Consider the following 25,519-nt stretch of genomic DNA (forward strand, 5'->3'; position numbering starts at 1 on the left):
AACCAGACTTAAAATAGAGCTACATACCAAGGAACCTTCACTGAAGGCTTTATAAATAATTTATACACGTTTTTTATTTCAGTTTAACACTATTTTGTAGATTTAATAAAAAAAATTCTTGTACAAACCAAATCAATTTACAAATAACCAAAGAATACATATATTTATATGTACATTATACGTAAGGACAGAGAGGAGCATCCTGTGTACCCAGCCCGGAATGGTGTGGTCCAGATCGCTTAGAGATTGGACGTTTTTGGCTTGCCGCCGTGCCATTTGTAGGAGCCGGAGTACTTGAAATTGTTCTCTTCGCACTTCCGGTCCGCTTGTTTGGGTCCGCGGGATCCGTACTGGTAGGTGATCGGCTTGATTTGCTCCTGCTCGATCTTGTGCAGAATTGGTGTGAAGATTCGCCACGCTTCGCGCAGCTCATCCGATCGGACAAAGTGCATCTGAGAGCCGCAGAAGACATCGAGAATGAGCCTCTCGTAGGCGTCCGGAAGGTAGGAGTCCTTGTACCGGTGCTCATAGGTTAGATCCAATTCGGTCTCCTCGATATCGAAGGTAATGCCGGGGCTCTTAGTCATCATCTTAAAGTACAGGGCCTCGCCCGGCTGGACGCGAATGACCAGCTCGTTACGTTTCGTATTTCCCTCGAAGATGTCGCCGGGGACATCCTGGTACTGAATCCGCACCTCCGCCTTCCGCTCGTTTAGCGCCTTGCCGCATCGTAGAATGAAGGGCACACCCTGCCAACGCTCGTTGTTGATCTTAAGCACGCCAAGGGCGTAGGTGGGTGTCGTCGAGTCGTTGTTAACGGTCGGATCTTCCAGATAGCCTGTGCGAGCATCCTCGGTGGAACCCTGCGGATTGGCCAGGTACTGTCCCAGTACCATGTCGTCCAGCGTCAGGGCTTCGATGCTCTTTAGTACCTTGACCTTCTCATCTCGGATATCGTCTGGGTGACAACTAACCGGCTTCTCCATGGCCACCAGCGACAGGATTTGCAGCAGGTGGTTCTGCATCACGTCGCGGATGATGCCAAACTCATCAAAATAACCACCTCGTCCCTGGGTGCCGAAGGGCTCCTTGAATGTGATCAGCACCGAGGCTATGTTCTCACGATTCCACGTCGAACTGAGGATCTTGTTGGCGAAGCGTATGGTCATCAGATTCTGCACCATTTCCTTACCCAGGTAATGGTCGATGCGGTACAGCTGATCCTCGTTGAACAGTCCGGCGAGATGATCGCTCAGCGCCTGTGAAGAAGCATCGTCGCGTCCGAAGGGCTTCTCAATAATCACACGGTTCCAGCCGCTGCAAATAAATTTGAAATAAATAAAACCAAGTTAAATCTTAGATTCAATTATTATTACAATGGAAATTATCAAAAGGATCATTACTCACTAGACCGACATGCAGATTTGCTTGATGTTCACCGTCACCTCCTGGAAGACGCTGGGTGGCAGGGCCAGATAGAATATACGATTGGCTTTGTTCTTGTTCTCCATCAGTTCCAGCTGTTGGTTGAGCAACTCGAACCCAGTCCGTCCATCGTAGCTGCCGGCCACGTACTCATTGAGGGCCCAGAATTCCTCGTACTTTGTCTGCTCATTTGGCTGAACCTGTAATAATTCGGATAGATTCATTTGCTGGACATTGGCCACAAACCAAAATTCGAACTCACCTTCATGTAGGGCAGGCACTGCTCCTTGAGACTGGCGATCGTCAGCTTAGAGCGCGCATAGCCACAGAATTTGGTGGGCTTAGGCAACAGATCATCACGGTAGAGCCACCACAAAGTAGGGTAGATCTTCTTCTTGGCCAGGTCACCGGACGCCCCAAAAATGACGAACGTGTGCGGGATCTTACCGTCGAAGTGGGTGCCCTCACAGACCATGGTCGGGGACTTAAGCGACTTAATAATGAGATCCAGGGCGGTATGATCTGTGGGCACAATACAAAAAAAAAGTATCTTATAAACTCTACCTCTTTTATGTTTAACACTAAAACATGTTTTGACTGCTAAAAACCGAGTTCCTAATTAGAGGATATACTATAGAAAACTTAAAGCACTTTGCATATCTCTTAAAACTGCACTAAAGTGAAGTAATTTATTGTGATTGTTTAAGTGCTGGTTTAAAACTTGCCTGAAGAGCACTATATAGCGAAGGAAACTTATTTTGAAAAACATCTTTACATATCCGGAGATATTTTCGAAAACATAATAAAGTAAGCACCATTAAAACTTTGGACGCTGTTAACTGCATGATTTATAAGAATATCATATTGCCAGCATGATTAATCCTTTTTCTGGTTTTCGAGAATTTTCGAATTTCAACATTATATATTATATTTAATGACCTTATATTTGAACTTTGTTTATTGTTCATTGATTCCCTGGGGATATATTGCGATCCAGTGATCGGTGATCATAACACACTTGCCTTTGGATCCGAATGAGAATTGTGAGGTGAGTGAGGACTCACTGAGGGCCTGGAGGAAAGTGAACGTCCACGGACGTTTGCAGACCTTTATTAGGGAAGAGTGAGAGCGATAAGCACTCGATAAGACCTGGATCCGTTGTCTAATCACCGCCAATGTCGATGCCGATGACTAGCCAAGTAATCCGCAATGGGGAGCACAGCCAGAGGTCACCCTCCGTGGTGGGTGCTAATGGATGGCCAGATCGTAGCCGACCAGGTGGAACAGGTGGTGCGGAAGCTTGGGCAGGTGCGCGCGCGTATCTTTCGATGCGGTTGCACACAACGAATAAATCGCTGCGCTGCGGTTGACTTTAACAAGGTGCTAGCGATGTACCCGGCAGCGACGTCGACTACGGCGCGAACGTCGGAACAAAGTGCAAGTGACATGTAATAGTTTTACGTACATACGTACATATATCCAAACTTGGCTTCGGAATAAGCTCCGGGCAGTCTGAGCCAGCAAGCAGCCTCAGTTGATCGCGTGGCGGGAATGCACGACATCGGACGATCCCACTGTGTTCTCACTTTCCCACACAAAACACAAGATAGGCCCACGCGCCATTAACTTGATCTTTAAATCGAAACATCATCTGATCACTCAAAACAAAGCTCTTCTTTCTAAACCTATAATCTGTACCCACGACCCATAATCTCAAAAAAATAGAAGCTAACACGAATCGAACTATTACTGCGGTAAGCACATAACCACTTTTTATACATTTTCCAACAGAGAGAAAGACACTTTCCAAACGTATAAACCATAAATATTCTTTATCACAAAACATAGCCCAGTTGATACATTTATTCTGATAAAAAACGTTATCTCCGAAATTTGGAGTGTTAAAGGACTTTGATAGGGGACATGTTAATGTAAGATCCCTCAGCACGTTTGTTTAACAACTTCTAAACTCTGCGACTCATATTAACACTGCTAAAGTCAGTCCTAAGGTGGACCAGTTGAAAAAGGTAGTAAAAAAAAGGGTAATAAAACTTGAATTTCATTTGTTAATGGATAATGTGAGCTTCTGGAACCATCATTTATTCGTTCATTTATGAAATTCATCGTGAGTCGTTTAAAAGTCAGGCGAATAGTATGGGTTATGGGTTTTGCTGTGTCACGTGATTCCCAACGGTCAATATGTGAAACAAATGGGATTTACCACAAATTCTAGGAAGACCACTCCACAGCCGAGAATGCATACTTTTCGGCTGTTGAAGATCGGGATGAGTTGTTTTCTGAGGAGCAAAAGCAAACCAGTTGAAACCTGGGGATGGTGACTAAGATGCTGCTGGCAAGCTCCTTGAAATGTCGAGATTGTGAGTCAGAAGCCCATAAGGTTACAGTCGAACTTGCGTAACTCGAACTGCTATAGATCACCATTCCTTTACTGAAACTTTTACAACTCGAACTTTCTAAACTAAAAGTTCTTAAAGGTTGACTTTGCCTTATCAATGATCTCAAAATCTTCATAATTAATTTCTTTCTTGACAGTTGATGGTTCGACATAGGGTAGCTCGACTGTAATCTCGGCCGCATCGCATTTGACATTGACACAGACGAAGGCATTGGGGCAAGGAGAATGGAGATTGGAGAGACGGCAAGTGGAGATTGGAGAGCGGTGAAAGAGAAAGAGAGGGCGAAAGAGAGCAAGGTAACGTGTTTAAATATTGTTAATGCCAAGCGTGTTTTACTTTTTTTTATTTGATTTGGAAAGGCTTTAACACACAGGTGAGGTAATTATTTGTGCGTAGAACGTTCATACATATGTAAAATCATGTTTGTTCCAATGTCATTGCCACAGAGTGGAGAATGGAGAATGGAGAACGGGGCTCTCTGTCTCTCCCTCTCTTGCAGCCGCGAAAGGTTATTGCCGGGCTCTAATCTTGGAGAATGGGAATGCGAATGGAATGAGTGTTTGTTATTGCTGGCCGATGGCCAAGAGAAGCCCGCAACCCACACACCACACGTCATCGTCACGGTTGGTAATGGGGGAGTAAGAGTAAGAGTCAGAGTGAGAGCGGGAAGATTGTATGGGATCGAAATGAGAGGCCTGTGATAAGACAAGCAACCGCGTCCGTTGCTTGGCGTCCGTTTGTAGGTGACCCCAGGCTAAGAACACATTTGAAGGGCGCAATCGCAATCGCCCACCTGACGCGACAGTGATCGCTTAAAGTAAGCGCTATCCAAAATCGAATTGGTAGTAAATCAAACAACCAAATTCAAATACAATAATAATTAAACAAAGTAGCGTTGAAACTCACCTTCCTTTTGTGTTGCCATCTTGACCCGAATGTATTTCCGCACAAAGAAACAACAAATGTGACTCTTTCCCCGACTCTTTCTGACAAAAAAAACCAAGGGATTTTTATTTGGTTTGTAGACTTCAAATTTCCGATTTCACCAGCTAAGCGGATTCGACTTCGTCGGATTTTAAACAACCTTTATGCGGCTTTGGCAATGTAATTAACGAAGAGTGGTGCGTCTTGTGTCTTTGGCCGTAAATATTTTATTTAGCAATAGCAATCGAAATCGAGTGCAGAGTCGCGGAGCCTTGGTAGCACAGTAATGGAGCTAAGCACGATCATTCCCTGACTGACTGAAGCATGAAGCAAAAGCGGCGGCACTACCAATGGCAACAACACCAAACGACGCTTTGTAACCCCGACTGCGACGTCGATCAGTGTCAGGAGCGGATTCAAGGGGCGCAACTGTTGATAATTGAAGTTCATAATTTATATATGCAATTTATTAATTTATTCCTAATGTTAGTGGTCACAATACGAGAGAATTTTTATTTGGTTTTCAATTTAATTTTATAAAAATATTTCCCATATTTTGAGGGTACGCTTAATATGGAAAAAATTATACAAGTAATAATAAGAATAATAATATAATTGTTAATTAATAATATTTAAATTCAGAGCGCAACAGAAAAACACAACCGAGCAAGTGTGACAGAGGAAATACAATTTTACACTTTTCTAAAAAATGAGTATAATTATCAAACAACACAATTTTTTAATAAAATGTTTCTTAATGCAAATCTAATGTTCAACCAATCTAAAGATTTCAACGTTGGTTATTTTAAGTTTATGACCGATTTCTCAATGTCATGTTAGGGTAGGTTTTTTTTTTATCAAATGATTATATTCAACAAATCAATATTTTCCTTTATAGCAAATTAACTTAACGAGACATTGAGAGATATCGGCCTTTTATCAGGGAGAATAAATTTCAACCGTTAACAAGAAACCCGCCATATTTGACTACTTTTATTCCAATTATTAGTGAACACAATCCAAGTATTCTATTCTCTTGGTTTTATTTAGTTTGTGAGCTAGCGTCCGCTGCGGCCCTTGGCTAATGTTTAAAACTTATAGCACATGACTCAGTGGTTTTCATTTACCAAATTAAACTATGAGAATGGCCGGCGAATAGCCCTGTCTGAACAATATAAAAAACAAATGTAAAAAAACGTAAGCCCCTGACCACGAGGGCCCAAACCCAATACCGATCCGCCCCTGACTGGCTCTCTGGTGTGCATGCTCATTCACACATGCACGGATTTGTGTGATGCGAGTTTTCTGTTTATATGAATCGGAAACGGGCGAAGAGAGCGGGAGAATGGGTAGTCAGATGGTCGGCCACTATTGCCAGCTGGGGAAAACGAAAGCCAGTGATAAAACCTAATCGACAAGCAGAACGAACGCGGCTCCACGGCCGGAACTACAATGAATACGGGTACGTACACTTACTACATACAAAGAGTTTCGGAGCCGGTGTCTTGTACTGGTCGTCATTTGTTGTGTGTTAATTTCATATTCATGAGCCAGCAGCTTGCAGGTGAAGTGTGGATTTTGAATCGGATATGGATGTGCTTGTGCATGTGTTGTATGTGCCTGTATGTGTTTTCGCTGGCCCCTCTCTATTTACAGAGTTCTTATATGCTAGGCTCCCAATCCGGGATCTGTGATTCGCAGCCCTACGTCCCACATAACGCGTCTGGAGCGCAGGTAGTCTACGAACTTTAGGTGTTGGTGCTGGAGCTAGACACGAACTGTTAGCAGACGTCGGTGGTCAGTAGAAGAGTACTGAATGCAGAATGACTCGGTTTCGCCGCTCTTCAAATTCCTGGATCATTTCGTCGATGTCGTTGTCCAAGTCCGTGGACTTTGCCATCTATAAAACAAGACGAATAGATAAACAAATTAAGAGAGTGGGAGTCAGATGGTCATAAAGACCATCCTACCAAGTTAATCATGTCCGTGATAAGGAAGGCACCCATTAGCGCATCTTCGGCGTTGTCCACCACATCCACGTTGAGAACGTGCACAGGCCGGTTGTCCACTGAGTCCATGGACTCCATATGTAGCACCACCAAGTCGTAGACCCGCTCCTCCACTGTGACGATGATGTCAAACTGTTCTTTGGTTTCCTGGAAGCGCTCCGGACACTTCTTAATGCGTCGATTGCGGTCCAGCATGTCCAGCAGACCGTTCTGTGTGTAGCTGTGCGGGGGAGAGGGAAATATACTTTGGGTTAGCAAAAATGATCCCTATCACTGCGGGAGACAAACAACTCACAAGTCCTTATCCTTCCCCACCAGGTCGCAGTAAATGTCCTCGTAGCTGGTGCCAAACTCGTAAACATTAGGCTTGTCGAACGCCATGCCGGGCAGCTTGACGCGCTCACCGGTTCCGTAGGAGCGCACGTTGAAACCCTTTTTGGCCAGGAAGTTGTGTGCCTCCATCGAACGGTTCATGTTCGAAGAGCATACCACGGCTACGTAAAGCTTGCTAGGATCAGTCATGTCTCTTTCTCTTTGGCAGTGCGTTGCTGTCGAAGTCGGCAAAAATCAGGAATCAGTAATACCGCGCGTCGAGTAGTGAAAATATGCCTTAGTCAATTTTGACACTTGTGAAAATGATGTGGCCAACTACATTTAAATGTTGCCAACTATAGGTCGCCTGCTATTACAAATATAAATAAATTTTAAAATAAAATTTAAAAAATAATTATCTTTAGGTAGGTTTTAGGTCAGCCTAAAAAATGTTAAATACGTAACTAGGCAAGTGGCAGATCTTAAGTCGAGTCATTGAATCTCGCGGAGGTAAACATCCTGCAGGATGAAATCGCTACAAGTTATTAAAGAAAAAAAGCTTAATGCAACATTACATATATCTGTTTATAAAAATTAAATACAAAATGCATTACCTATGTATGGAATTTAAAAAAGGTTTTGGAATCTGTAGATTACAACTTTATTTGTCGATATTTTACGTGTTATTTATCGATAGCTTCTACTTGCAACTGTCTGGCAGCATTGGTCAGCCAATTCCTATTTTTGAATCCAACCGCACGAAATTCCAATTTGAAAAGCGCCACAACAGAATTTAAATTAAAAAAGTTTAATTGTAATCGTGGTCTCGTGAAAGCATTATGTTACTGCTCCTGTAATCCCCGGCAGCTGGACAGTCAAATTTTGCTGCCCCAGTCAAAACAACAATCGAATAGCCAACAGAAATAACCCACAACAACCTTCCAGTTGGAAGCTCGTGGAATGCGGCTCAGCAAGTTGGAGCCGTTGCCTCCATTCTTTACCTGTGTGTGGTGTGAGGCAGGAGCAGCAGCAATCGCATCGCGTGTGTTGCGTGTGCTTGTGAGTTGAGCAGGTTTGGGCTACAGTGGGTCACATTACTTGTTTTTCAAAATCGGTGGCAAGATCACAACACCAGTCTCAGCCAGGTATAGTGAGCACCATTTGTGGTAAATTGAACTTTTGATAATAGAACCTAAAAAGATTTATCTCTAAACGATTGCAACCTTCTAAAAAGCTTTCTAAAAGTATACTGAAAGAAATATTTAATTAACATTGTAAATTATCCTGGAAATATACGGCTTATAAAAAATTGTCGGACAAATAAGACAACTACTTCGTCTAACAGTAAAGCTTGCATGAGTTAGAATTTCTATTTTTTTTGTAAACCATTTTTGGTCCACTGTGGCAAGCGGCGTTTGGAATTGGCTCGTTCCTCTGCTCACCTGTCCGTGTGCACAGTGTGCATGAGTGGGTGAGAGCGGGAAAAGGAGAAAGAGAGAGAGAGAGGATCCCTTCACTTGTTAACTGGTTGGGCGAATAGCTGCCGGCGGCCAGAACCGAACCACTGTATCCGAAGTTTGAGATCCGATATTAGTCGTACTTTGTCACTCGATCGGTCACCGCGTCGTTCACTTGCCGCCCGTTCTCTGCTGCGACCAACTGCGATCCGATCGACTGGTTGCGGTGTTTGGGTTTTGGCTTGGGCTTCGATTCCGAGGAGCGGATGAGGAAGGCGCACCTGGTGAGGAGGAGGAAGGAGCTCCTGCGGCATTTGGGCCCGCGCTTTATTGATTCGCCAATTAACGATTACATTCCGGCACTATTTACGCTCAGAGATGACGACCATGTAAAGGTCACAGGTCAAGAACGGAAATTAAAATACCAAAAAAGAACCCGGAGGTAAACCCGTTTTACAACCTGCCAGTTGCAATTTGTTTTTTAGTTTTTTTTTTTGTTAATTTTAAAGCCTTTTGGTTGAATCTGCGACGATACCAAGTGTTTTTTCATATAGTCGTCGATGAAGATTGCACAAAAATGCATTAAATATAAAGTACAACTAGTGAATGAAGTACCGAATAATTCATTTATATGATATTCATATGTACATTTCTACATCGCATAATCGGACAAGTACTTTTATAAGATGAAAGGGCCTAAAAATTAAACAAAATGGGTTAAGCCAATAGTATAGATACTAGGTCAAACCCATAGTGTCGTTTATGATATATCATTAAATTTAAAAATAATATGAAATATCTAAAAAGCGATGGCTCCAATTTGTTTGACACCTTGGACTTTATTTTCTTTGTGCTATGAAAACCGCTAGGTAAGCGAAAATCAAGTGACCATTAGATTTCCATGGAATCTGCCTAGCACCCTGAGAACCAAGCTATCAAATCATACATGGGTCCTTGAAAGCAAAGCATGGTTCGTAGTCACTTAAAATAGTAGAAATTTTTATATTAAGAACAAGAAACTTAAATGGTAAATTAGCAAAATAAAATACAATTCTTTTTAAAATAGACTTAATTTTAAAAGAATTAAGGTTTTTAAAAACTCGTTAAGAAAATAATTAGGAAAAAAAAAACAAAACTGTGGAATTTCGAACTTAAAGAGAATTAGTTGCTTTTGCTTTTATCGCCGGACGGTGAAAAGTTCTTTGGTATTCGCTAATTACACAATGCATGCGATGCATAATGCACTTAATTCATGGGAAAGTTTTGCACATGCGCAGCCATTGGCGAAATGAAAGTGCCCATAAGACGATGTTTTTTCTTTCTAGCACAAATACCGTTACAGATAACAGTTAGTTAATATACAGTACTGAACACCGTTTTTCTTTTTTAACCAAAAAGTAAACTAAAAATAAAAGACCAACGAAAGGCCTCAGGTCGTTTTAAACTCTCTGAATTCGATAAGTTCATGATGTATTTTAAAATATATATGATTATTATTTTATTCGTAGGTGGATTAGGCCTGTTTTAGCAATAGCAATTGAATTTTGGCACCCCGTTCAGAATGTGATCGGATTAAAGGTGACCCCCGGAAATGCTAAAGCACGCCTCAACGACGAGCAGTACCGCTGCAACAGCCACTGCTGCTGTGGCTATAAACCCCCTATCCAGTTTACTTGGTGGCCAGCTGCTGCGCACAGCCGTCAACAGCAGCAGCAACATCAATTGCAATGGCAATAGCAACACTAACAGCAACAGCAGCAGCAGCAACAACCACACGGGAAGCAGTGGCAGTGGCCAAAACACACCCCCAGTGGTGGAAACGGAAGCGGGTATTGCAACCACCAATAGCACCACCGGCAACACGGGCACGAACACCACTAACGGTGGCTCACCGACACCTGCAGCAGCTGCCGTGGCCAGCACCGCGCGCAATATCCACCTGCGACCGCCGCAGCCGTTGAATATTTCTGCCCTGAATGCCTCCGCATCGAGCACGGTCCTTAACGACGGAGGAGGTGGGGGTCGAGGCTGTGTGGGCAACTCCTCTACGCTACTGAATATTGCCACGCCCAGTACGCCGTTGAAACCACTGACACCGCTAACCCCGCTTACCCAGCTGACCCCCAATGGACACTTTCTGGGCAATGGGAGTGTTCACCATCATACGTACACTAACCAACACATCCTGGCCAGCAGCAGTAATCACCTCCAACAACAACAGCTGCAACAACAACAGCAACAACAGCAGCAACAACACCATCAGCAACATGCGCAGGCGCAAGGGCTCAATCACAGTCAGGTGCCACACAACTATAGGAACTACAGCCACTTGACCACCAATCCAGTGGGCCACAAGTTTCCGAAATCGGGTCCTTCGCCTCGCGAGGCCCTTACCAGTCTGGGTCTTCTCTGTCTGAGTAAGTATGCTAAAGCTGCACAACATTATCGATTAAAATCAATATAAACCTGCAGTTTCCCTGCTTCTGGCAATGCTCTCCTTGATCTTCCTACTGAGGATCTCACCAAACGGGCGGGAGGACGCCGTTGTTCGTGGGGCCGGCGGTGAGGACTTCATTGTCGTCTACGATGTCACTCTGGCTCTAGGCGCACTGTCCCTGTCGCTGAACCTATGCTGCTTGCTAGTCTGCGCCATCCAGTTCCTTTTCGCGGTAAAGCTGCGTGAACCGGCCTTCGAGGGACGAGAGAACCAGTACCTGGCCAAGTCCAGTGCCAGCCGCACTTGTGCCGTCAGCGGCTTGTTCATCTCCATACCGGTCTTTCTCACTGGCCTGATCCTGTACACCTTTAGCCACTTTCATTCCACGCCAGCAATCGTGACAAGTCTACTGATCGGTGTGGGCATCGTCTTTTGCGGCGGCGCCATGGTGCACAACGTCTTTGTGTGGCAGCGGGAGAAAACCATAAGCTACCGAGGTGCTCCGCCAGGTCTGACGCACAACTTGTCCGTGATTTCGGGAGCTCAGTTGCCAGTGACCATGCCTATGCCACTGCCACTGCCGCCGGGTCCGTTCCATGCGTACCAGGGGAGCCATCAGAGCCACCAGGGTCACATGGTACCACCCTCTGTGACGGCTGTCTCTCCTAACCACTCGCATGGCAGCTTTAACCCACTGCTTCTTGGGGGAGGAGGGGGTGGCGGAGGCTGCTGTGGAGGTGGAGGAGGAACAATGGGGGCAGTAAATTCATCCTTTTTGGTGCGTCCTGCCACGGCAACGCCACCAACGCCGACACCCAGGACACTAGCGAACAGCAGCTGCCTCACGGCAGGTCGCGAAGCCAGCGGATCGGTCAGTCCCGGCATTCCACCGACGCTAGACATGAGTAACATCACCGTCCTGCTGCATGAGCTTTCCACGCTCGTCTAGACTGTAGACCTACTAAGTAGACCTAGCATAGACTTATAGATAGACGATATCCACCGCCCGCCCACATCTTGCCGAACTCTAGCTTTAAGAACTCCCATTGTAAATATCTGTACATATTCATCCGAAATATCGAACAAATTAACATGATTCAAAGTTTTATATTATTGCCATTTAAATTAAATTAAATTTACCAGTTGGCGATGAAATTTAATTACAAATTAATCTACAAACATTTCACTTCTGTTTATCTTGTTCGAAGATTTTTTATAAACGTCTGATCGGGTTTAACACATCCATAACGTATAGTCTCAACAAAATGCCGTACACCTTTTTTATATCTCCCTAGTGGGAGGTTTATATGACTATCCTTTAGGTTTATAAGTATTTCGTACAGTCAGGTACGTGATCGTCATACAAGGGACAAACTGACTTAAGTGACATTTCTGGATTTAAAAGTATTCAACATTTTGCAATTTTTTATTTTAACTCCAACTGATGTACATATTTGAAACTGATTGGTATTGGTATTTAACGTAAAAAAGTAAAAAGATTTGTATTCAGTTAGTTGTTTTGAAATCCTTTCTAGGCCATCTCTTCTTGGTTACGTCGTATCACTTCTATCTGTAAGATGTAATTATAGTTCTGTTTAGTGGATTTGAATGCATCCCACGTACCCTTCATTGTTTTCGGCCTGATGGACGCTCTCTTTAACTATAGTATCGTGGGATCTAAACGTCGGGCTTGGAACGACGAGGTGCGCGCAGCCGCAATTCCCGGGTCTTTGTGGCGCTACCAGTGCTACTGGCTGAGTTGGTCCTGGATCTGCTACCAGAATGGTTGGCTTCTAAATCGGTAACCTCTGCCTGAGCCGTAGACGCTGAGTTAGATCCCTCGGAATTGCTAGTTTTGCGGGATCTAGCACCTGCAGCCTTCCGTTGGCGAGTTACGGGCTGTACAGCCGCCACACCGCGAGGCTCGCTGTTGCTGCGTAATGATCGGCGAACAGCGGGATTATCTGTCGCGGGCGCCAGCGAAGTAGCCCGCTTGCTTCGGGTCGTATTTGTCGGTGTGGAGGATCTGGAATTCGTTGCCTCCGTTGATTCCATGCTAAGACGCGTGCGTGAGCGTGTTCGCGGTAGCGATACATCCAATGAACTCTGTTCGTTGATAACTTCTAACACATGCTTATTCGCCAACGAGCGGCGTTTCGGCGTTGGGACTGGTGGAGTAGCTACATGTGACGAGGTTATAGCGTCATTATTACGTAAACGCATCTTGAGGCCAGTAGCCGGAACCGGACTGTCCTTGTGTTCTGTGGAAGTACGACGTGGTCGCAGGTTACGCGGAGTAACAGAGAGCACCGATGTGCTGCGACGCCGGCGCTGGGAAGAAGTCGCTAATACAACAGGCTCTTCATCTTCGGATAATACAAGCATTAGGCTGTCCCTAGAATCCTCTTCTTGAACCAAAAGCGGCTCTGGATCGATTTTCGCCTCCGCCTCTTCTTTTTTCTCCGCCTTGACCTCTTCCTTTGCCTCCTCGCCGGCCTCTTGTTTTCTCTTATCATTCTGCTCTTCAGCTTCCTCTTCATCCTCCTCGGAAATTTTATCCAGATAGTGTACTTCATGCCCTGTTTGTAACAATTCCAGCTCTTGGTCCACCTCTTCTTCCACCACTAGCTCTATCTCTTCGTTCACCTCTTTCTCTACATCTTGGTCTACCTCTGGCTCCATCACTTGCTGAGCCTTGTGCTTCACATCTTGGTCCACCTCTTGGTCCACTGTTTTGTCTACCTTTTGGTCCACCTCTTGGTCCACGTCTTGGTCCACTGTTTTGTCTACCTTTTGGTCCACCTCTTGGTCCATATCTTTTTCCACCTCTTGGTCCATCCCTTGGTCTAACTCTTCCTTGACCACGTGTTCCATATTATTAACAGCAAGCGACTGCTTGTACTCACTAAAGGACACCGTAGCCACAGAATCATTGCTGCCGGCGTTCTCTTCCATAGGCCACTCGTCCTCTTTCTGCAGCTTTGACTGATCATCCTTTGCCTTTGGTGACTCTTCATCGCTATCCATTGCAATGGTTCCAGCCACCTCCGAGTCGCTATTTACCGTGGCGCCTAGTGAAAGAGAAGGACAAGGGCCACTAGCTACCTCCTCTTGGCAGTCGTCCTTAAAGGCGAACAGCTCCGCACTGCTGCAGGCCGCCGTTTGCTGGGAAGGGGCAACATAACCACGCACCTCTGTTCCGTCCAGGGCAATAACACAGTCATCTTCGTCGTATTCCTCCTCTTCCTCTACAGACCCCTTTGTGGTGTCTAGATCATCAACCGTTTCCAGGCTATTGGCGCGGTACAAGGAGAGCGGAGAGCCATCTCCGTCACCACCATGCGGTGCCCGCGGACTTGAGGTTTGGGAGACGTTCGTATCGCTAGGTAAGAAGGAGGTAGGCGTCTGCGTTACTGATCTAGACGTCGTGATGGACCCAGTCGACTCTACAACAATAGAGTACATAGGATCATCGTTCTGTAGGGTCGGCAATAAAGGATTTCGAATATCGGCCGAGGACAAGTCCGACTCTTCACTGCTAAGGCTATAGGCGGGCGATAAGAGTGGCTCCTGGGCGGGTGCTTCCGAGCTGCCGAGAAATGTCAGTTGGTCGCTCGTTTCCTGTCCATCCTGTTGATTCCGCTGCTCTTCAAGCGATTGCGTATCTCCCAGCTTTAACTCTTCTTCATCCTGATTCTGGGTGTCTTGCTGCTCGGGAGATGCCAATTCGTAGGTGGACATGCCCAGAGTGGTGTCCATCATCTGATGTCCCTGTACAGGTGGCCGCGCTGTAGGCAAAGACCACTGGGAGCTTGGTGCGGCTGTTAGCTCCGAACCAAGATCGGTTGATTCCATTTCGCCACAGATAGTGGTACGCTCGGAGATCTTAACCACAGAACTAGCGCTAGAGAAGACTTGCGACTGTGTTTCGCCCATCTTGGAGGAGCAAACGGTAGGCACAAACTGCGAATGTGAGGTCGTCTGCGTAGGTTCCACGGTAACAAAGCTGACAAATCCACTGCTGCTCCCGCTACTAGTTGCAGTTCCAATCCCACTACTTATTCCGGTTCTTCCAAAAAGCAAGGAGCTACGTGGCTGTGGGCCAGCTGGTGGGGCCAAAGGCCGAGGAGATTCACGTGGCAATTGGTCTACCAACGAAACATTGGCCGAGGCCAACGGGGAAAGGAACTCCTCATCCTCGTCGGACTCGGTGCTAGAGGCATTCCTTGCCTCGCTTCTTGACTCGATTTCTACGATAATCTCATCGGTTTCCTCCTCCTCCTCGCTATCATCCTCCTCGACTGCGTCCTCGCTGTCCACCTCCTTCGATTCCAAGGGAATCGGCGGCATAAAGCGGAACCTTTTGGATCCCGTTAACGTAGTAGATGTTGCCACCGGAGGAGTGCCTGACACATTTTCCATAGCAGAGTTCCGTTTCAGGATCGTATGAATCGACTGGGGTGAACTACTGCTTTGACGTGTTGCAGCCTGGCGAGGCTGAAAGAATTTTATCGGCTGCAACAGATCGCTGGCCTTATTCCGTTCCGATTGCTCTAGCTTTAATTGTTCCGATTGGTGGTCTAGAATGGATCTAATATGGCCTTTTACATCATCAACCAACTGCTCAGCCAACAGACGGCGGCGTTTACGGGGCTGCAGTACATACTGCTGACTTCGTTCACGCTCTTCCTTTTGCTGCTCTTCTTCTCGCATTCTCTTTTCCACCACCTGGTGAGGAACTGGTTTTACCGGGCGCCGCCGGTGAGAAAACTCCAAAAATCCGTACTTATCATACCCTAGGTTGGTGCAACTTATGTTGCCCGGCGATGATACGGCGGGCAAGGTTGGAGACTCCTCTATATACGTTGCCCAGGGGGGAATGATGGCTGAGCTCTGGAAAATGCTTGCTATCTGGCCGCTGGCGTTCTGTTTAACCATCTGACAGCTGAACGGCAAAGGACCGCCACTTTTCCCATCATCCTGGGCTTCGGGTATGCGAAGATTTTTTGTAATTTTTTGCGCAACCGGCGCCAAAGTAGAGCGGTAGGCAGCAATAATATTATTTGAAGCCTCGTTTTCTCGCTCGCGCTCAGCGGCCGCGTCATCCATAAAAGAAACGGCCTCGACTAGCTTATTTTTTTGAAGGAGCAGAATCAGCTGCACGCAATCCGTCTGACGTGAGCCGCATTCGCGCAGTAGACGGTACAAAAGCCGTTCCTCAGGTCCACGCAGCAAGAGCTCGGCCAGGATTTTAAATCGCCTGCGACTGATGCAGTGACGGAAAAAGGGCTCCAGAAGCGACTTTCCCTCGTCGTCATCGTTGTTACGGGCGATCATAAATGCCTCCGGCATGCATTCGTTGGCCAAGAGCACTTTCAAGTGCAGCTCTGCAGAAAGCGGCCCAGGCGGTTGGTTTGCTACCTGCATGGCTTCCACGACAGCGCCGTTCTGCACTAAAGTATCCAGTAATAGACGCATCTGCCACACTTTATAGTTGCTGGCGGGAGTGGGACCATCGTAGAGCTCCTTAACGCATTGCTGTAAATAAAAACATTCAAAAAATATACTATGCAAGTCTCAAGGAAAATAAACAAAAAAATTAAGGATATGCCTCACCTCGTTATCTCCGCGGTCCAAGCACCAAAAGGATCGAACCGACTTCACCAAATCATTCTCCAGCTGAAAGGAAGTCTGGAAGGTCTTGCCCAGTTTTGGATCCAGGTCCATCAGCAGGTACAGGACGAGAGCATGCTTATTGGAAAGCTCTGTGTCAAGATCGAGCATCACATGCAGAAGCGCGTGCAACGAGTCTGGCGGATAGCGTTCAGAAAGGGATGTCAACTTTTTCAGGGAGTCGATATAAAGTCTTTTTCGCTGCGCCCTTCTCTGAGAGTATACGTGACGTAGTCGAACCAGCGGCTCCTCCCGCTGCTCCCTATGATCCTCTTGTTGACCCTCGGGCAGGAGACCTTGCTCGATAAACCAGTAAAGCACTCTTTGATACTCGACAACCGTCTTGAGTGCCCGCTCGTTATTTTTGCAATCGTCCAAAGTGTTTGGCATTAGCCTGCGCTGTCCCAGCTCAAGAATATAGGATTGGAGGCGCAATAGTTCGCGCAACTGGTCGGAGAGTACCTGGAACTCGCGCCTTTCCCTCTCGTCCAGTGAGTAGCCCCCGTAGTCAAAGATTCCCTGACAAAGCTCATCACAACGAGTTTTAATTTGCCCGGCACGCTTCACGATCCAATTGGTCAACGTCAACGGTGAGAGCTCTGTTGGGTCAAGCATGTTGCACAAAAAGCTTCCATCCAGCCAGCTCCGGGCGCAGTCATTCAGCAGCGCCCCACAATTGTGTTCCAAGGCTACCGAGAGTATCACTTCGTACATGGCGGTCTAAAAAAGAAAAATGTTTTGAATATTGAATATTTTCAAAAGTTTTTCCTACCTTAGAGAACGTGGCATTTAGTTCGCAAAACTGTGGCAGGAGTCGCAGTTTAACAATATGTTCATGGTAAGGTTGCGGACGCAGAAAGAGTGTTGCGCGCTCCCACCGCAGGGCATTCAGAAAACGATGTTGCACTCCGTCTTGAGCGTAGTACCGGCTGCCAGTTGAGGTGAGCAGCTTGCAATCTGAAGCAGTAGAGATTATTTACGTAACTGGGTCGCCTCCAATCACCACTGGAACTTACCAAAAGTCAGTGAATTGGGGTAAAAATGCTCATCGTAACGCTGCAGAGAAACGTAGTGCATTATGGTGCTGGGTTTCAGATGCAAATCCAAACCCATAGGTAGACCACTCAGAACATAGCCGACGATGTAATGAGGAATTTCACCTCGCCGGACATACGCCGGCATTTCATCTTTGTACCACTGATTAATGTCAAACAAGACGAACTTGTTTTTACGTTCGGAAATAGAGTGCCAAGAGATACCAATTAACAGTGTCCCGCTGTCGCCAGCAAAGCTAAAAGTTGACGCCGTAAAGCAGGCCAGCACGGAGCAGATACCTCCGTCAAAAACTTGTTGGTTGCGCACAGAACTAGATTGGAAGTGCTGCGGAGGTAAAAGTCAATACTTTGTTCGTGAGCAGAGGATAGCATTGGCTCACCTCGACGTGAAACTCGTAACTTTCCTGATCCATGTAAGAGCGCCTGTAGTTGACGGAGTGCAGTAACATGTTGAGGCCGTCGGTGCCTTCGTACAATGCACATATGTAAAAGCAAGGCTTAGGGTCATCCGGCGGCATGATGACACACATTTTTGTCACGGCCCCTTTAACCTTTCCTTTATTTCCCGCAGGTTTCAGTGTGGTGGTCACCTGGAAGTGCTCTAAGTCGTATATTAAGACTGTGCCATCCTCAAGGCCAGCAGCAAAGCCGAATATCAAACTTATGCCCATCAAGGTCCGAATACCGCTGGATGACACTGTAAAGGAATTACAAAATTAGCCACCTTTACATCAATCACATTGGCACACTCACCATCCAATCTAACAGCCAAATGGGCACCTTGCGAGCGACAAACTTCCAGCTGGGATACGCCATCGCAGGGCAGGCAATGGAGTTGTCCATACCCCGGCTCCCCCTCGGAATTCGGATTTCTGAGATTGGAGTTTTCGGCCGTCTCCAGTAGACTACTATAGTTGAGATCGACAAGCAAAACGACGCCTTCCTCGGAGGCCACGGCCAGGCAGCCGTCGAAGTGACACAGCTGCGTTCCGCCACAGACGCTCTGATCTAGAAACTTCAGCGTGCTGCAGTAAAGTCTTTGCAGTTCGAAATGGCGTAGCACCCGACTTTTTGCGATTGAATATATGAGAACTTGCGTCCTGGCCTTTGGACAGTTAATGGGAAAGCGCTCCCCGTTGTCCCACGACTCCAGGCAAATAGCCAGCAGGGGAGTTCGATCCGGTTGACCGGTGAAAAGTTCCTCCACACAGCGGATGCTGCTGCGTTGCCCGTGGCCTTGCCCTTCATTCCAGAAAGAATACCACGAGACGCAATCACCGGTGGACATGTTACAGACGATTAGATTGGCATCACTTGAATACCGGCGTGTTACCCAGCCCCACTGACCGCTACGAATGATGCCGCCCAAAAACTTGTCTGAAAATCAAAATTATTGTTGAAATATTGCACATGCTATTGCAAATTCCATGCCGTATTTATATAAATATGTATGTCCACACTTACCGGTATCCCCATCTTCTGGCTTCTGCCCAATTCCAGGTATGGCGCGCTCTGGAAACGCAACTGTGCGGCTGCCGTCCAGCTCCACTTCGTGCCACTCCATATCTATTTCATCTGAGCCTGCCGTTTGCAGTTCGAAAATTACAAAAAATATAAGAAGGCTCACACTGATTATTTGGGAGGCCTATTGCTAATACGAGTGTTAGTGCAACTGCGTGTTCCTACTGTTTGGCGTTGCCGCTTTGATTTAACATTTAAAAAACGGTTGTTTTGTTTTCACATTGAGGGCGGTCGAAAACCGGCTTTCTAAAACATAAAAAAGACACAGCCAAATTGTATTTATGAATTGGAACAATCTAATATCCTCAAAATAAAAAATGTTTTATTTAAGAATTGCAAGTTTTTCAAAAACAAAACCTTTCTAACTGAACGAAGGGAATACTGAAAACATCGATATCGGCGATAGATTCCGATAATTTAAAAATAGGGCAAATATAGATAAGAATATATATTAAGCGCTGTTTCTCCTTTTAATGCAATCCACCCACACGACCGGCTTTTTAAAACTTTTAGCAATTATGTTAGCTAAAAATACGTGGCAACTATAGCTTGACAACTTTCGCGGTCTGGCAATGCTGAAGGATTGCGAAAATATCGCGCGAGTTTCGTAAGAAACTTTGCCGGTTCGCCCCTCTTTTTTTTGGGTTAGCAACAAATTCAAATCAATCGAAACAAATCAAAAGTCCAAATGGAATAAGTTAAAGTTATCAATATCCCCACATCTAGCTTATTGTAAAACCGGCCAAAACGCCTTGGTACACTTCGAGATCTGGCAACATCCGCTAACCGCCTGTCAACCCTGTCCCGTGCGATTTGCTGCACATTGTTCTAAAACAACCCAGCCGGAAAAGCCGTTTCAGCAGGCTATCTATTTATGCGATTCAGATGTGAGACACTCGACTCGACGCTGTGTTCTAGGCAATAGGCGATACTCAAGCCGATCATCATTCGAGTTCCCAAACAATCCCAACCAGAAACTCACGCATTCCGCATTTCGCACACGGAACACAGGCATACCACACACAACACACCGCACACGCACACAGGCAGCCGTCCTAATCTTTGGAAACGTTGTCTGGCTGGCTCCAAAAACGCATTGGCCAAAGACGAGGCACGAGGGGATCGAGGAGGAGATCGAGAGTCTAGGCGAGATTCGGGACTTAAGCGGTGGGCAGGGGCAAGCAGAGGTAAGTGTTTTGGGATAGAAGCACATGTCGCGCAACCAGATGGAACCACAACCATACATTTGACCACCCTCCTCTCCAGCAGGAAAACAAATAGAGAGCTAGCGATAGCGATGACCCAGCACGGAGGCACCGAGGCTTTGGCCGCCGAACTAGCCACGGCTGTCGATCTGATTATGCACCCGATGACCCAGCAGCAGGCGCGCCTGGAGGCCTATATGGCCTGTGAACGGTTCAAGGAGGAGTCACCGCTGTGCGCACAGGTTGGTCTATTCTTGGCCAGCTCACCGCAGTCCAACCAGCAGGTGCGACATTTTGGCCTACAACTGATCGAATACACAATTAAGTTCCGATGGAACTGCATCACGCACGAGGAGAAGGTGTACATCAAGGACAATGCCATCAAGATGCTGAACGTGGGCGTGGGCCCGGCGGAGGACCGCTCGCTGCTGCCCACGAAGGACGCGCTTTCGCGCATCATCGTCGAGATGATTAAGCGCGAATGGCCGCAGCAGTGGTCCGACCTGCTGCCAGAGCTGAGCCAAGCCTGCACCAAGGGCGAGGCGCAGACGGAGCTGGTGCTTCTGGTCTTCCTACGATTGGTGGAGGATGTTGCCCTGTTGCAGACAATTGAGTCCAATCAGCGTCGCAAGGACATGTACCAGGCGCTAAACAACAACATGAACGACATTTTCGAGTTCTTCCTGCGTCTGGTGGAGCAGCATGTGACTGCGTTTCGTGAGACTACGCGTCTGTGCAACTTCACAAAGGCCAACGCGCACAGCCGGGTCGTCGAAATGGTACTGCTTACACTAAGCGGCTTCGTCGAATGGGTCAGCATTCAGCACATCATGTCAAGCAACGGCAAACTGATGCAATTCCTCTGCATTCTGCTCAACGACAAAGCATTCCAGTGCAACGCGGCTGAGTGCCTGGCGCAGATCACGAACCGTAAGGGCCAGGCGAAGGAGCGAAAGCCGCTTTTGCAATTATTTAACGAGGAGCCCCTTCGCTACATCTACCAGGCCAGTCAGATACCACCCGACTCCAGCTCCACGTTGGCCATCGAGCAACACCACAACTTCCTCAAGAAGCTGCTGCAGGTGCTGAACGGCATGGCTCAGCAACTAGTGGCGCTTTGGGGAAAGGACGACGCCACACAGCGACCAGTGCATCTGGAAGTCCTTCTCGAATGCCTTCTACTCCTCGTACAGCACCAATCTCTGACCGTCTCTCATGGATCCGCGCTAATCTGGCAATTGTTGCTCAAGCACGAGCCCTGCTCCAAGGATTTCGCTACGGTCAACTACATTCCCAAGCTCATTCACACGATTGCGCCCAGGATCGTGAAGCTGCCATATCCTGCCTCCACTAGCTCGCCTGCCAGCCTCTCCACGGAGGCCTATATACGACTAGAGTACGACAGCGAAGAGGAGTTCGCAATTTATTTCTTCCGCTGCAGAACCGACTTCCTTGAGATTTTTCGCCTGGCCACGCTTGTGCAACCTTTGGTCACTTACGGCTACTGCGAGCAATGGCTGCAGCAGCGACTTCGCAACGCGGTAGCCGAAGCAGATGCGGAAGCGAAAAGTGGCAATGTGTCGTGTAGCGTACTGGACCCAGTATACCTGGAATGGGATGCACTGGTAAGTGTGTTAGACGGTGTGCTTAGTCGCATTCTTCTCGTATCGGAAAGACCTTCGGTACCGGCGGGACTACGACTGTTGGAAGAGTGCCTCAAACTGGAGACAATCAACCCGCTTATCTACTCGATTCTGCTGTCCTGCATTTCGGCCCTGTTCGTTTTTCTTAGCATGTCCGCGTGCCAGATCACAGCCAACAACTGCGTAGCCATGACCGGGGTAAGCCTTTTGCCGCGAGTGCTTGACAAGATCTTCCGAGCACTTGTTCTGAAGCCCCCTAACGAACTGGAGAAGGTGCAGGCCAAGTCTGCAAAAAATCTGCGCCGGCACGCCGCCTCTCTATTGGTTAAACTAGCTCACAAGTACCCACTGCTGCTGCTGCCCGTATTCGAGCAAATCAACGGACACGTGGAGCTCCTACTTAAGGAGCCTGGGCAGCATCAACTGTGCCGTTTGATGCGCACTACTCTGCAGGAGGCACTAATTCTCATCTCAAACCACTTCTGCGATTTCGAACGCCAGACTCTCTTCATCGAGCACATTGTGCAGGACAAGCGGGCCGAATGGCTGGCCTTTGGCGATGCCCTCAAGTCGCCCCTGGACTTCATGAGCTTCGTAGGTCTGGACAAACCTCCTATCTTTGCCGTAGAAGGCGCTCCCTCGCTCCAAAATCGCTCGCGCCTTTTGGACGCACTACATGTGGTGTTGGGTGTGGTTAAACGCTGCACCTGGCCAGACGATCCGGATCGCGCTCAGCGCGGAGGTTTTGTAATTGGTTGTACGGAGCTGGGCAACCCCATCTGCCGAAATCCGGCCACCAAGCACGTCGTGCCACTGCTCTCGCATGTGCTGAGCCTGATGCGTGTGCTAAATGAGCTGTTTGCGCCCGAGGCTCTACTCGCCCTCTCCGAAGGATATCGTGGAATCCACGGCATGTTGGAGCATGAGAAGAAGTTGCTAATGGGCATTTGCGCCCTGCCCACCGACCCGCTAGACACTACCATCCGCAGCGAGCCGACGGCCTTTGAGAAGATGCAGACTTTTATGATGATGGTCACTGAGGGCTGCTACCATTTGATGGGATCAGCAGGACCATCGCTGGGACGTGATCTATACCAACTGCTGGGTCTTTCCGACGCCATTATAACAAATGTGTTCAGCCGAATGGACTTGGTGCCTGACTACCGTTTGCGCCCAATCATACGGGTCTTCTTTAAGCCTTTCGTCTATTCGTGCCCACCAACCTTCTACGACAGCGTTCTAGTGCCGCTTTTTGCCCACCTGGCGCCATTGATGTGCGAACGTCTTACCCGCCGCTGGATTTACATAGCTTCGCTCTATGAAAGCGGGCAACTTAACGGCGAGGTCAACGACACTCAGGAAGTCTTGGAGGACCAACTTAATCGTACACTGACGCGCGAGTACCTGGACGTGCTGAAGATTGCGCTAGTTGGTGGGCAAATTGGGGCCGATCATGTGGCGGCTGGCGCCAACGCCAACAGCAACTCTGTGGCCATGGAGAACGAGGAGCACTCGATGGACAGCGCACCGCATTCGCGAGCGATCCAATCGGCATTGCTCTCCGACATCATTAGTGATTTAGGCGGCAAACTGCTACGCAACGGGCTCATCGGCAACTATGTGCTTATGACCCTGCTCAAGGCCATCGCTTGGAACGATGGCATGTGCAGCATGAAGGCAGTGAACATTGCTGCTCCCGTGATGCGTTTTTTGGCTGCCGAGAAACTGATGGATGAGAATAAGGCCGTTACAGCCTTTACCGCCGTCTTGCAGGGCATGCAGGTGCATGGACAGCACGAGGCCAACCAGTCTGGACTTTTAACGCTGGGCGTGCAGTTTTACGAGCTGCTGCGCCCACAGTTTCCCATTCTCAGTGAAGTGTTGCAGCATATCCCCAGTGTAAACGCTGCCGATATCCAAAAATTCGACGAGAAGATCGCCGTGGCGCCCGTTAAGGGCAACAAGGTGGACCGTGCCAAAAAGGACATCTTCAAGAAGTTAACCGCCCAGCTTGTCGGGCGCAGTGTAAACCAGCTGTTTCGGCATGAGGTGCAGATCGCCAACCTGCCGCCTATGCAGTCGCACAAGGCCAAGGGAGCCATAGGCACAACCGCCGACATCATGGATAGCAATCAGAATGCCAGTCTGGCGCGGCTTTTTGGCCCGGAGAAGTGACAGGGACCGCAACAGGTGCAGAAGCAGAAATACACACAGAAACAAAGGAGCAGGAGGAGGCGTCGCAGCGGAGGCGGCGCCACTAGCGACACGACTACGGTCTTGGTCGAGGACCAGGATCACGTCGAGACCATGGCCACCTCAGCTGCCAAACTAGCGACGACTGAACTTAAAGTAATTGTAAACTAGCTTAGACGATGAGCCCGCACTGTAGGAGCATCTCACGTCCTCGCCCAGCGCCCCTGACGATGTCCATCCCCGTGATCCAGTCCCAATCCCAGTTCCAACCAGATGTTAAATTTATTAATTTATTTATTTTAAAACTAAATTTACAACCCCCGCATGTAACAATTTAATTTTAAATTAGTCTACCGCGGCCATCGTTTCCCGTTTCGATCCCAACCCGTTTCCCCTGCAGGAAAGTGGTGACTCGTGACTTGTTACTGCTTTGTTATTTATTATTCGGAATTTGTTAAACTTGTTTGCACAAAGGAAGTAGAATCGACAATTGCCAATACTCCGACCCCACAAACCTTAGCCCCACAGCCCGTGTCCTTAGGCCCCCTGCAGCAGCAACGCCTGAAGCCCCTTTTATACATAGTTAAATAATTAATTAATGGATTGTGCTTTTCCCTGTTTTGTATAGTTACCTATGCGCAGGCATACTGTAATTTATATATATGTACACACTTATCCTTTGAAGAAACATTTCTGAAATTACGCTTAGGCTTAGTTGATAAGCAAAAAGTTATTATTATATAATACATCAATCTGTATATGAACACACATCCCGCACCACATATGTATGCATTATACCCCAAAAAACCTCCCAAAAAAAACAAATCGGGATTCTATGAATTATAGTTGCGCGAGTATGTAATATTCAAACTGAAATTATATACTACTATTTATAACTAAATGAAATCGAAGCGGAGACCCCGCAAAAACACAAAATCGAAATAAGCTAATAAATTTGAAATAAATTTACAAATTCTAAATGAAATCGAAATTTAATATATCTTCTTAATTAGATTGAAAATGGATCTGCCTGCAACTGAAACGTAAATATTTTTTTATATAACAAATCTTAGTTTAAATTAATTGAAATTATATAAAATAACTTGCTTAAATTTTTAAAAATAATCTAATACAAAATTTGAACACAAATATTTCAAAATATTTCATTTTGAAAGGGCGCCCTCGAGTGCAGGAGAAGAAGAAGAGTTCTCATGCACCTCTAGTGAATACATAACGGTTATCGATTGT

The 25,519-nt window shown here is 47.0% G+C and overlaps 5 protein-coding genes across 9 annotated transcripts; 2 read left to right on the top strand and 3 right to left on the bottom strand.

The window, feature by feature from the left end:
* Window positions 1–76: 76 nt before the first annotated feature.
* LOC108105010 (glucose-6-phosphate 1-dehydrogenase) lies at window positions 77–5,128 on the bottom strand. 2 transcript variants are annotated; one of them, XM_017211390.2, is made up of 4 exons: window positions 4,749–5,128; window positions 1,688–1,947; window positions 1,408–1,625; window positions 77–1,317 (listed from the first exon to the last, which is right to left on the bottom strand). In XM_017211390.2, the coding sequence occupies exons 1-4, from the start codon at window positions 4,765–4,767 to the stop codon at window positions 240–242; spliced, it is 1,575 nt and encodes a 524-aa protein (XP_017066879.1). In that variant the 5' UTR covers window positions 4,768–5,128; the 3' UTR covers window positions 77–239. The 2 variants fall into 2 exon arrangements, with proteins under 2 accessions (XP_017066879.1, XP_017066880.1); XM_017211391.2 differs by lacking the exon at window positions 4,749–5,128 and adding an exon at window positions 2,448–2,760.
* A 662-nt stretch (window positions 5,129–5,790) lies between these two features.
* LOC108105011 (RNA polymerase II subunit A C-terminal domain phosphatase SSU72) lies at window positions 5,791–7,389 on the bottom strand. Its single transcript, XM_017211392.2, has 3 exons — window positions 7,071–7,389; window positions 6,737–6,995; window positions 5,791–6,666 (listed from the first exon to the last, which is right to left on the bottom strand). The coding sequence occupies exons 1-3, from the start codon at window positions 7,295–7,297 to the stop codon at window positions 6,565–6,567; spliced, it is 588 nt and encodes a 195-aa protein (XP_017066881.1). The 5' UTR covers window positions 7,298–7,389; the 3' UTR covers window positions 5,791–6,564.
* A 639-nt stretch (window positions 7,390–8,028) lies between these two features.
* LOC108105063 lies at window positions 8,029–12,268 on the top strand. 2 transcript variants are annotated; one of them, XM_017211482.1, is made up of 3 exons: window positions 8,029–8,146; window positions 10,053–10,961; window positions 11,017–12,268. In XM_017211482.1, the coding sequence occupies exons 2-3, from the start codon at window positions 10,136–10,138 to the stop codon at window positions 11,928–11,930; spliced, it is 1,740 nt and encodes a 579-aa protein (XP_017066971.1). In that variant the 5' UTR covers window positions 8,029–8,146; window positions 10,053–10,135; the 3' UTR covers window positions 11,931–12,268. The 2 variants fall into 2 exon arrangements, with proteins under 2 accessions (XP_017066971.1, XP_017066970.1); XM_017211481.2 differs by lacking the exon at window positions 8,029–8,146 and adding an exon at window positions 8,168–8,986.
* A 110-nt stretch (window positions 12,269–12,378) lies between these two features.
* On the bottom strand, window positions 12,379–19,456 carry LOC108105061 (protein ELYS homolog). Of its 2 annotated transcripts, XR_001772345.1 has the most exons (8): window positions 19,174–19,456; window positions 18,463–19,086; window positions 18,090–18,406; window positions 17,671–18,034; window positions 17,427–17,611; window positions 16,598–17,374; window positions 12,605–16,519; window positions 12,379–12,551 (listed from the first exon to the last, which is right to left on the bottom strand). XR_001772345.1 is itself a non-coding variant. In XM_017211480.1 (7 exons), the coding sequence occupies exons 1-7, from the start codon at window positions 19,271–19,273 to the stop codon at window positions 12,659–12,661; spliced, it is 6,228 nt and encodes a 2,075-aa protein (XP_017066969.1). In that variant the 5' UTR covers window positions 19,274–19,454; the 3' UTR covers window positions 12,379–12,658. The 2 variants fall into 2 exon arrangements, 1 of the variants encoding a protein (XP_017066969.1); XM_017211480.1 differs by having other exon boundaries at window positions 12,379–16,519; window positions 19,174–19,454.
* Window positions 19,457–19,813: 357 nt separating this feature from the next.
* Window positions 19,814–25,251, top strand: LOC108105096 (exportin-5). 2 transcript variants are annotated; one of them, XM_017211529.2, is made up of 3 exons: window positions 19,814–19,874; window positions 19,957–20,417; window positions 20,497–25,251. In XM_017211529.2, the coding sequence occupies exon 3, from the start codon at window positions 20,528–20,530 to the stop codon at window positions 24,251–24,253; it is 3,726 nt and encodes a 1,241-aa protein (XP_017067018.1). In that variant the 5' UTR covers window positions 19,814–19,874; window positions 19,957–20,417; window positions 20,497–20,527; the 3' UTR covers window positions 24,254–25,251. The 2 variants fall into 2 exon arrangements, with proteins under 2 accessions (XP_017067018.1, XP_017067019.1); XM_017211530.2 differs by having other exon boundaries at window positions 20,500–25,251.
* Window positions 25,252–25,519: the final 268 nt, after the last annotated feature.

The sequence above is a fragment of the Drosophila eugracilis genome, unplaced genomic scaffold, assembly GCF_018153835.1.
Source record: "Drosophila eugracilis isolate 14026-0451.02 unplaced genomic scaffold, ASM1815383v1 contig_2155, whole genome shotgun sequence".
NCBI lineage: Eukaryota > Metazoa > Arthropoda > Insecta > Diptera > Drosophilidae > Drosophila > Drosophila eugracilis.